This window comes from Diplotaxodon limnothrissa, linkage group LG8, assembly GCF_057381915.1.
Source record: "Diplotaxodon limnothrissa isolate DT_005_m linkage group LG8, D_limnothrissa_male_GT1.1, whole genome shotgun sequence".
NCBI classification, from domain to species: Eukaryota; Metazoa; Chordata; class Actinopteri; order Cichliformes; family Cichlidae; genus Diplotaxodon; species Diplotaxodon limnothrissa.
The window spans coordinates 8,362,484-8,373,898 of NC_140603.1; the positions used below are offsets into that span (position 1 = coordinate 8,362,484).

Sequence of the window (11,415 nt, forward strand, 5' to 3'; positions counted from 1 at the left end):
CGGATCAGTCCAATAAAGCTCCTGACAGGCATTTTTCTTCTCATAAAAGTAAATGGATGGATGATAATGTCTGCACACACTAACCCGCCCCTCCGCCCAACACCCACACCCTGATCTGCCACTGCTGCTGGTCATATAGATATCATTTGGAAAAACTGTAAAATATCGGCACTGAGCATATTCTGTGACTCCTTCCTCTATATACAGTTATCCAGTGGTTAGAGCATTTTAAATGTTTTTGTTTGTATGACCAACAGTAGGCCTTCACCGGCCACTTTATTACGCACACATTAGAAGGACTTTTGCCTTAATTCCTAATGGGGTAGATTCATCTAGTCCTGCAAACATTCCTCAGTGATTTTGTTTCATGCTAACATGACAGCATCACACAGCGTTTGCACGCAGTGATGTAACTCTCCTGCTCCACCACATCCCAAAGGTGCTGGCTTGAGATCTGGTGACTGTTGAGACCATTAGAGTCCAGTGAACTCAGTGTCACGTTCAAAGAACCAGTTTGAGATGATTTGAGCTTTTTAACATGAAAGCAGCCATCAGAAGATGGCAACACTGAGGTCAAGGGATGGACGTGGTTAGCAGAAATTCTCAAATGGACTGTGGCATTTAAATGATGCTCAGCTGGTACTAAAGGGCCTAAAGTGTGCTATTACAGGACCATCACCAGCCTGAACCGTTGATACAATAATGAGCAGCTGAACAAGTATACCTAATAAAGTGGCTGTGAATGTGTAAGATAGTGATAGAGCTCTTAGACACTGCAGTAAATATGGTATCGTAAGCTATGGTTGCCCAGTGATCAAGCTACACGCTGAAAGATACAAACAAACACCGTTAGCTTACTGAACAACACAAACAACCATATCTGACATCTTATAGCCCTGCTATGTGTAAGATAAGCTGTCCATCATTACACTTCCTCCCTGAATACAATTCTGCACTTCAACCTTTAAACTGACGGTGTGTGTTCCTGAGAGTTTTACACTGCTGAGCCTCACGTTGCTGCTACGTTACTGGGATTTGGGGCTGAAGCAGAATTAGAGGGAGACATAATCAAAGCTGAACAGATGAAAGAGAAGAAACGGAGAGGTTTTAAAGCCATTTGGTGGAGTAAGAATGACAAAGGGTGCACTGCTCCCTCTGCTGGTGCATTAGAGTTCCTGCCTGCTGTCACAGGAAGGGTTCACTGGGTTCATTCAGCATCCCTGTCACTCTCACGTTTTGTAGCGGATTTATCGACAGCGCTGCAGCTTCCACGCAGCAACGCACGCCTTGGAATTCATTCTGCTGTGTGTGACAGATACCTTCATCCAAAATCTGTTTTATTTACTCAGAACAGAAATGACGGATTAGAATGAATAAGATATGAAGTGTGGCAGGGCATGGTTCCACTGAGAGAGCTTTTTGTCCTTTGCAGGAGATGGTCGACTGGTTCAATGCTATCAGAGCTGCCAGGTTCCACTACCTGCAGGTTGCCTTCCCGGGAGCGAGTGACGAAGAGGTGAGGATGGTGTGATTTAAGCATGCGCATCACTGTTACTGAGCTTATAGTTTCAAAAAATAAACAGCATTCTCAGAGGTGTCTGTTCATGATGCTTTTCTATTGCATGGCAGTCTTGACGCCTCTGATCCCACTGCACATGTCCATGCTGAAATAAGGGCAGTTTTTAATATTTCATGCATGCTTTTTCTTTTGTCTTTACATGATTCTCTTTTGTCTATTTGCTGCTCCAGCTGGTGCCCAAACTGACCCGAAGCTTTATGAAGGAAGGCTTTATGGAGAAAACGGGTCCGAAGGTTGGTGCTGTAGTCATCCCTCTATAGTGAACTAAGGATGATAGTATCAGTTACACCTGAGTTTCAGTGTTCAGGTGACCTAAATATGGCCAAAGTGTCTCCAGGTTCAGAGTAGTGCATTGGTTCCTAATCCTTTAGCCTCCTGGTTTCTTCTGCTGGAATTATTTTTAAGGTTATGGAGGCTCAAGGGAGTAAATCTGTTCAGAATTCTGCAATAAAAAAAGTAAACATTAGCGATTACAATTATTGTTCTTCTTTCTCATTCTGTGAACCATTACAACCATAAACCAGACTGACCTAATTAAGTCTGAGTAATGCCTAAAGCTAAGGCTAGCTGTGTTGTAAATTGTAATTAATTATTTAAGAAAATATGTAAGTTTGAAAATGCAGTAGTGAAAGTGATGGAACAAATGCAGATTTCATTAACTGTATATAAAAGATGGGCGTAATTTGTCAGTCTGAAAATGAAAGGGAGTTAAAATGCATTCTTTCTAATGACCAGCAGGGGGCGACTCCTCTGATCATAGCATATATTATAAATATTAAAAAAATACTTATTAATGTTGTCAGGTGAAGCTGGAATTTTGACTTTCATTAAAACCTGACCCGATAAGTGAAGGGTGCTTGAGGCTAAGAAACTTAGGGACAGTGTACACTCATAGGCTAGCTACTTGTCAATTATAAAATCGAGTCACCCAAAAATCAAACCGGGAACATTGTTTACAAAATAAGCTTCATGTTGTATCCAAAAAGATTTGGAGCTTTATTGCTTGGTTCTCCCATTTGGATTTAGGTTGCTCCAAAAACACGCTAGTGCACTCTCTCATGCCACTCACCCTACTGACTACACCTGCTATTGTTGGATTAAGTTTCTCTCCAGTATTTCTTTTATTGAAACAAACACGGTATTAATTGCCTTTGGTGTTCTTATCCCTTGTTGCCAAAGCTGTGTAGACCCAGTTTTTTGTAGTCACTTCCTGTTGACCATTAGAAAGAATGGCTTTCACTTTTTCAGACCAGGAAGCTCCATCCATCCTTTGTATACAGTCTATAGGTTGCAAGAAGAAGTATGGCTGTGTAGGAGTCATCTGCTCGCTCAATTTATTTTCTCAAATAGTCTCAGATACTAGTTTGGTTTAATACAGCATGATGGTGACTTTGTTAAAGTGAAACAAACGACGAATCAGAATATGATTTAGGGCGTGGCTACTTTGTGATTGATGCTGCAGCATTTTTCAGTTTCTCAGTAAGACCCAACAATTGTTAATGACATCTTGACGTCTGATTCCACAAAACGGTACTTGACAGCCTAATAGTTCGAGTCACAGTGGCTATGTAATCTTTTATATACAGTATGTATTATAAAAGCTAAAAACGAAAGAAGAAATTCTGGAATTTTGGAGCTTTTTTCTCCCTAGTGGTAAAATTATGATTGTTTTTCTTTACCTGTATTGGAAGCAGTTTCTTTGAGTTTAGGGAGGAGTGAGTATTGCAAGTTACAACAAAACTTCATCTTCATGTCTTATGATAAGTGACAAAAATGTGCATTTGTCTCCCTCCTTTCAACAAATGTACTGTCTGTCTTACTCTGCGTTAGCACACTGAGGGCTTCAAGAAGAGGTGGTTTACGATGGATGACAGGCGGCTCATGTATTTCAAAGACCCTCTGGTAAGAAGAGCCCTGCATCGACCCAACCTTTTGATTTGCTTCATTTGTGGCTTGCTTAGTTTGTCTTTCTGTCCCTCAGGATGCCTACGCCCGCGGGGAGGTGTTCATCGGCAGCAAGGAGAACAGCTACACTGTCCTGGCTGGCTTGCCTCCGTCCACACAGGGCTACCACTGGAACCACGGCATCACCATCGTCACGCCAGACAGGAAGTTCCTCTTTGCCTGTGAGACCGAGGCCGAGCAACAGGACTGGATAGCCGCTTTCCAGAGGGTCATAAATCGACCAATGAGGCCACAGGAGTATGCAGGTCATTAAGTAAAACATTAGAGTCCTAAAATGTTTTTTTTTTTTTTTTTTTGCATGTTTTGTTGTGGGGGAAAGGGAATGTGTAAAGCTTTAAAATCCTACCATAATATACGGACTATAAGCGAAACACGAAAAAAAAATGAATTTCCTGTTACTGAAAGTCGTTTTCTCTGTGTCCCTGCAGTGGAGGCCCATTTCAAACACAAGCCTTGAAATCTGCTGGAAACCAAGCGCTCAACTGGACCAGCCCGGTCTCATTCAGATCAGAGACGGCCCCAGCGTGCGACCACTGACCATGGCTAGAAGAGGCGGGGTGGGTCTTATGGGTCACGAGGGGTTTTAGGGATGGGCCGAGATGGGAAAACACGAAGAAAGGAAAGGAAACACCGGCAGGACTCCAGTCTGTCTCGTGTAGGAAGCCTAAAACTCTAACGGGACTCGAGGCCCCTCATGGGGTGATCCAAGGCCAAAGGGTAGATGATGTCATCACTCTTGCGCTTACCAACCTTGTGTTGTACATTATCACATCAGAAACCCTTTCCTCTCCTCTCCTCAGCCATGTGGACCCTTCCCCTTGCAACAAGCTCCTCCTCCCCCTTCCCACCCAGAATTTTTTGTCTTGTGAATGGTTCATTCTGTCTGTAATCTAATGTAATTATGTAATCTAGAGTCATTTCACTGGTTGCTTAACAAAGACAATGCATTGTTAATTTATTGAATGTACAGTTTTGATGACAGTGGCTTATTCTGTGTGCGTGCGACGTTTTTCATTGAGGACACTGTGAGGTTGAACCTCCCGCACTAAAACCCTGGTAAACCTGAAATCTGCAAAGTGCTGTTAACAACAAATATGCATACGAAACACACAAACATACACACAACAATCTCTCAGTGAGCACCTCTGCTGTTTCGGCAGCACGAGGTGGCATATCTGCATCCAGGCAGGGTTACCTTTCAAACCTCAATCTGACAGATGTTCTCTTATTTATTTGTACTGTTGAACATACTGAGTCATCGTAGACGGTTATCGCTGCTTTCCAGGATTGTAATGTGACAGGATTGTAATTTATATGACACTTCTACAGACGTTTCGTTTAATCTTTGCATCTTGTTTTAAAGACACATGGTTGTGTTGATCCTTAAATCACAGTGATAGTTTGTTTCATTATAAAATCAATACAAAGGATCCTGAAATGAGCTGCCGGTGTTTTGGATTGTCCTCCGTGTTCCCTCTTCTCTGTTGTCTTTCAACAGTTTTCCACACACTGATCCATCTGCTGTTGCTTTCAAGTAACCTTGAATCCTGATTGGTGCACAAAAGTCTAAACTAAACCATGGCTGACAGCAATACACAAATACACCTGTTGAAAGTACTGTCTTTTTGAGCATGGCTGCCAGTGCTCCCCAATTCTTCCACTAGGTGGAGCTCTTTTATCACCCCGCCACTGCTCACAGGGCGATGTGAATCATTTGCGAGCATGTGGGGGACATTAATGTAAACTGAAGCAGTTTGTACAAACAGATGGCAAAAAAAATAGACTGACACTTTAGTCCAGAAGGATACTACACTGCTGGGAAATTACTGAAAGAGAGTTAGAGATCCATTCTCTTAACTTACAGACAAAACATACAAAGTCCACATCGTGAACAGCTACTGGACCTTCTTGCTCTGAGGCAGCAGTGTTAACCACTGTCAGAGTGAGAGGTAGTTTTATATTGAAATCGACACATCCTTATGTGTCTCTGGTGTCACAGGTAAAATATAATAATATAATCATATATTCTCTGACCGCTTGGAAAATGGTTGCAGAAGGTTGCTGGCTGTCATTCAGTGAAAACTTTCTGCTTTGGTTATTAGTCACAGTTGCCCATAGTTTGCATGGAAGACCCTTACTTATCTGCAAACACAAACACAATGCTAGCCAATCCTTTTTAGAATTAAAAAATGTGTCGTGCAAACCAGAGAGCATTCAAAGTAACGTTTACTTTAAAGCCAGACGGTCTTTGTTTCTGTCTTATGACACACTTTTTAGAGTTTCACTAGCTCCTGTGTATTTCCGTGCTAACTGTGGCAATCTGTTAGCAGCCAAAATAATCAGCAACCAGGCGGGAAATGCACATTTTTTTCCTTGCAACCAGTGGTTGCACTGATATGTGTGAATATATAGGAATCGATTTCAGAGCAACTACCACCAACCTCCAGCAACCACTTGCCAACCGGTCAGGGAGCACAACAATTTTCTTATAGTTGCGAGATGGTTGTCGACTGTTCTCTAGGCTGGTGTGTGACTTGGACTTCATTTACTTGACCCCAGACTGTTACACATCTGAAACAGTGGAACACTTAATATCATATGGTTACTGATCACATGACTACAAAATCAAAACTGATTATTCGATTGGTAAAAGCTTGAGTGACATTTTTAATTGATGACATATTTAATTAAAATCATTAGAAGCTCAAACGCTATTTGAGAGTTAGCCTAGTTTTTGAGTTCCCAATTTGAAAAAAATGATACAAAGAGGTAGAAGCCTTAAAAAAATGACCTTGAAAGTTATTGAGTAGGAAAGTCAATTTCTGGTGTTGTTTTTTTCCACTATTTTTTTTTCTGGAGAACTTCAGAAATCCCAGCTTCACAGTTGCCATCGAATGCAACACTATACCCAGAGCCAAGGGTGGTGTGAATATGCTCATGTCTCTCTTAGTGAGAAAGCAAAATGTCATAATTCCCCTCATGTGGACCTACTTAAGACATATACTCATCACAGGGATCACTGAATGAAATGATAGATGTTCAGTTCCCTCCTTTAAACTCAAATAAACAGCCTGAATTTTCAAGTGACATGTTAGAAGCTCAGTTTGTTTTACAGTGGATGGGGCTCACTGGTCAGCAGCAAATGGAGCTTCGCATGTGTGAAGTTGCACACTCACCACAGAATAAAGACTTAACTGAAGGTCTGTTGGTGCAAATGTCACCTGATGATCTCGCCACTCTTCCACAAACGTCCGCACGTTGGCTCCAGGGCCGTACGCACATGTGAATAAATCAATGTCTCTTCTGTCTGGCGCCCTTGTTGTCGTTGGCACCTGGGTTGTCACGGTAAACTGCTGAGACAGGGAGCCACTGAGCTGCAGCAGCCGGCTCAGACCCACACAGGAAGTGTTTAAAAACGGGTGTGTTTGTCCTAAAGATACCACGGTCACTGAGTGGCTGGAACATGTGGCAAACATTCATTCTCAGTGAACCTGCGGCTTCACAGCACTGCAGTCCTTACATGGACGTAATAAGCACAACCTCAGCTTCATTTTTGGTTATTTTTTATTGTCAGTATAGCAGGTCTACACAGCCATTGAGTGCAGGACTTGTTTTTACCCACATTTCTTTCTTCTTTAATAATTTGTGTGTTTCTTGTGCGGTGCCTCTGTGAAAACCTCACACAGCTGTCCCGCCTATCAAACCTTGTGGCTGACGGACAGGACAGCCGCAGCTTGGACTGTGAAATTAACTAATCTCCTCACAGGAAACTCAGCAGGAGCAGCTGTCACAGTGGAAATGAAGCAGCAGGAGGGACCGGGTCTGCAGAGAACAACTGATAGGACCAAGAGGGGCTTCAAAACTCCTGCTCACAGGTACAACTTCCTTTTACGTAAACTACAAATTCAGCAAAACATCTTTTATTTTGTCCAACTATTATACATAACCACGAAATGCAACACATGCTATACCAAACAGTTAAGCAGGCGTGGGCCTTTAAGGCTTGCAGGTCTCCTGTTTTTAATCTAATTAAGAAAAGTTACAATCTCCTGGTCATGTCGATGTAAATCACATTCTTACTGGTGAAGGAATAAGAAGCCCTTTGGAAACGTGTCACTTTCCAAGTGACTTTAATAAAAGTGTATAAAAATTAGGAAACTATTTAAGTTTTAGTGTGGAAAAGTGTTATAAAACGCCCTGTCTGAAATAGGTGCTACTTTCATGCTGAAATTTCATTAGTGTGGCATTTCAGTGGAACATTTTGGTGTCCAGGGCGGGTTTAAATGTCACTCTGCAGGTGTTTGTACTCAAAGTGGCAAAAACGCTAACGTTTTTTTTGCCTGAAAATCAACAAATGCAGCAATATATGACACACTATGTGAGTTACAGCCGGCAATGATCATCAATGTTCAAAAATTTTGGTCTGTTAGAAGTCAGTCTATATGGCTATATATTTTTGTCTTCTTCAAGGCCTGGTGAGGGTCGTATAGATGGGCTGCTCCCAGCCAGAGGGAGGACTATGAGTAGGTGGTGCCAAGGCCAGGCTGTTGATCAGTGGGGTGGTGTAAGACCTGCGGGAGGAATGAAAGTATGGGTACTGATACAGGCTGGCGGGGTAACCAGAGAAAGCGCTGTAGAAGCTGGAGTTTTGAAGGTCGGTGTAGTCTGACTGGTTGGCAGACGAGGAGGTGGTAGGGGTGGAGGAAGGACAGATGCCCGAACCCAGGGATGTATACTCAGGTTGGTCTGACCGTGGTGGAGGACTTGAGGAGTTGTAGTGACCCGGGCTCATCCGCTCAGTTTTAATCTGAGGTTTTTGGCCGCCATCCTTGTGCAGCCCGTCGGTCTCACAATTGGAAGAGGTTAGCGGCATTCCAGCGGAAGTCCCACCAGACATTTTGGACGTCCAATTTTGGATGTTGGGAGTGTGACAGTCGGTGCTGGGTGGGATGAAAGTACCGGAGGGGTTGCTGGTTTCTGGCGGGGTTAGAACAGTGGCACCGTGGCTGTTTGGAGGCAGGTACTGGTCGAGCTCGTGAACGTCGAAGGCGTCGATAGTGCCGATGACGTCAGTGCTGAGCTCAGAGATGTCTACGTTACTGAAGTCGATGTTCTGACGGTTGGGAGGAGGAGCAGCGCTGGAGCTCATTGTGTCCACAGACTGACGGTTCTCGTGTTTGGGTCCCATGTGCAGGTCTGTTTTAGGGGTGGTGGGAGGTGTTGGAGGCCCGTGAGACTGACCTGGAACGCAAAATCAAGTGAACCTTAATCAGCTTTTTCACATTTAACTAAAAAAAGGGAAAAGAAACGAAACGAGTATCACAGTGTCATCACCTGTTCTGTCTGAATGGTAATGCTGCTCCACTTCCCCTGTGCCAGCCAGCCTGGCCACACCCAGGTCCATTTTATATAAGCCCTGCTTCTGCTGCTGCTGTTGGACCAGCGCAGGTCTGCAGTCGCCCTGGTCCGGTTTATTGCTCTTGCGTCTCCGAGGCTGGTACTTATAGTCTGGGTAGTCTTTTTTGTGCTGCAGCCTCAGCCTCTCGGCCTCCTCAACAAAGGGACGTTTCTCTGTTTCAGAGAGAAGTCTGAGGAGGACAGGGACAAGTCAGAGAACAACCGCTGGCATTTCAAACACAGCAGGAAGCAAAAAAACAAAACAAAAAAAAAACCTGACAGACTCCTTGCTTCTTTCATCAGTGATGTCAATAACTACAGTTATTCACATAAGTAATCACATAAGAACTCTATACATGTTACAGTTTTGTGTATTTTCCATTTCATTCTACTTTATATGAATACTCCATCACAGAAATACCCACTTACATACTTACTTACATAAGTGCATTAACGCAGGACTTCTTTATTTTACTTAAATAAAGAATATGAATATTTCCTTTTCTTAAAAAATCTACAGTTACTGAGACATGACAAATGAACTAGCAGTTGTTTTTTTGTACTGTACAGATAAAGCCACAATGAAGTGGTTCCTCAGTGTGTATTACCACAACCACAAAATGATATTCCCGCCATAATAGCTTTGTTTATGCACAATCTGCAGGTTTTCTCTCATTTTACTGGAATTCTTTCTTCTTTTTGTTTGTTTCAGTGAATAAAACAGGCCTGTCATGATATTAGATTTACATTACATAATCGTGGTAATGAAAAAAAAGGGGGGGAAAACACACAGTAACATAGTAATTTAAAAAATCTATTGAATTCTACAAAAATGCAGATGCATGGAGGAGTCCAGAGTCTGTAACTCCAGAGATCAGTCATGTTCAGTCAGCGCAGTGTTTCAGTACTGTGCAGGTGCTCATCAGATGAAACTCAGGTGTACTCACCGCCACAGCTTTCCCAGCGTCTTGCTGAGCTCAGCGTTGTGCAGATGTGGATACTGGTCCGCCAGCTTCCTCCGCGCTGCCTGCGCCCAAACCATGAACGCGTTCATAGGCCGTTTCACGTGAGGTTTACTCTTCAGCCCCCTCTCCCCCAGACTGGGCACAGGCACCAGCGACCAGTCGTAACCTTTTAGCACCTGCGACACAGCGTCGCGAATGCAGGTGGGGAACCGCTCGTCTTCCGAGCAGCTCTCCAGTTTTGGCGTAATCCCGGGCGGGCGCGCTGCCTCCTTCGCTTCGGGCCTTACCGGAGAGGCCGGAGACTCTGAATCCGATCCATGCTGGGACGCAGACCCGTCGGTTCCCGCTGGACTGCATGCCTGCTGTGACAATGGCTTGTTCTCCTCAGTCATGTTTGGTGCTGCAAAGATCTACTGACCCCCACCCTCCAAAATCCCAAAGAGCTCTCTAGTTGCGTAAAGGCGCGCGACTTTGTAGAAAGAGTGTAACCCCGCGTAAATAACCAAAATCCCGGATTTGGTCTGTTGAATTTTTCCATTCCGTCTCACATCCTCCTCCAGGACCAGGCAAATGTTGACGAGGGACGGTTACATTCTACTCTTTGTAGCACTTTAGAGCTCATGTCACTCCACCCCTCTTGTCCTATTGGCTTGTGCAAAGCTTGAGTTTCTTCAGAGCCCCAGTTAGTCGAGTGCTGTGATACTGCACACTTTGGTATCCAAGTAAATCCAAGGCCAGTACTGATACTAATACTGACTCTGATTCTTTTATCTTTTAAAGCCAGCTTAACTAGGGGAGAGCATGTCATGATTTATGAGATGAATCATTCTGAACACATATTAATGACCAAATCACTGTGATTGCTACTTTCCACAATAATTAGTTATCACATCAAATCACTTTCATGTATTTCATGTATTTTGAAACTGGGTTTTTTGAAGTAATTGAATATAAAAGTGCCAAGCTTCTCTTGTTTAAATGTGATATAGGCAATAAATTAAAAACATCATAGGCAACACACAAAGAATCAGATATTTTCTACAGTTCATGTCTGAGATATTTTTTTTTCACACAAATAAAGCAAAAAACATTAACATTGTTCAGTGGGCTACATATTGATGTGATACCAATACCACAGTTGTTGTTGATAAAAAAACAAAAACAAACAAAAAACATCAGCACCACCTTCAGTAAGTAAATGTAAATGTATTCCATTATTAAAAATAACTGCATGCACATTTATTCTCTTTTTTGGATTCTATGAGGTGTGAAAACCTGTTCCACTGCTTGCCTTTCAATTTCTTTTTCTTTTTTAGAGCTATTATTGCTGAGCTAATTCCCAGATGAATAACTGATTTATTTCATTGTTCAGTAGCTACTCTTTATTCTTCAGCTGTTATTTTCTTTTTAAATGTATCGGTAAGCACCTCATTACTCTTTATACTTTACAAAACAACATCGTTTACTGCAAGCAGGTGACAAGTTAATGGAAAAGTCAGTCTAAGGAGC

At 42.8% G+C, this 11,415-nt stretch overlaps 2 protein-coding genes across 2 annotated transcripts in view; one reads left to right on the plus strand and one right to left on the minus strand.

Moving 5' to 3' along the window:
• The window catches only part of LOC146626249 (arf-GAP with dual PH domain-containing protein 1), a 36,125-nt gene extending 32,124 nt beyond the window's left edge, over positions 1–4,001 (plus strand). The window contains exons 7-11 of the mRNA XM_085361210.1: positions 1,433–1,516; positions 1,750–1,812; positions 3,410–3,481; positions 3,561–3,789; positions 3,973–4,001. Coding sequence (XP_085217336.1) covers positions 1,433–1,516; positions 1,750–1,812; positions 3,410–3,481; positions 3,561–3,789; positions 3,973–4,001 — 477 coding nt within the window. The remainder of the gene's footprint in view (positions 1–1,432; positions 1,517–1,749; positions 1,813–3,409; positions 3,482–3,560; positions 3,790–3,972) is intronic.
• Positions 4,002–7,106: 3,105 nt separating this feature from the next.
• sox8a (SRY-box transcription factor 8a) lies at positions 7,107–10,475 on the minus strand. The gene is made up of 3 exons (XM_085361209.1): positions 9,889–10,475; positions 8,879–9,132; positions 7,107–8,785 (listed from the first exon to the last, which is right to left on the minus strand). The coding sequence occupies exons 1-3, from the start codon at positions 10,296–10,298 to the stop codon at positions 8,010–8,012; spliced, it is 1,440 nt and encodes a 479-aa protein (XP_085217335.1). The 5' UTR covers positions 10,299–10,475; the 3' UTR covers positions 7,107–8,009.
• Positions 10,476–11,415: the final 940 nt, after the last annotated feature.

Bases quoted from the DNA above. Each gene is read 5' to 3' on its own strand.
- sox8a (XM_085361209.1), bottom strand. From the start codon at position 10,298: ATGACTGAGGAGAACAAGCCATTGTCACAGCAGGCATGCAGTCCAGCG. The intron at 9,133-9,888 runs GTGAGTACACCT...TGTCCTCCTCAG, and splicing joins ACGCTGGGAAAGCTGTGGCG to ACTTCTCTCTGAAACAGAGA. The intron at 8,786-8,878 runs GTGATGACACTG...TTTGCGTTCCAG, and splicing joins TTACCATTCAGACAGAACAG to GTCAGTCTCACGGGCCTCCA.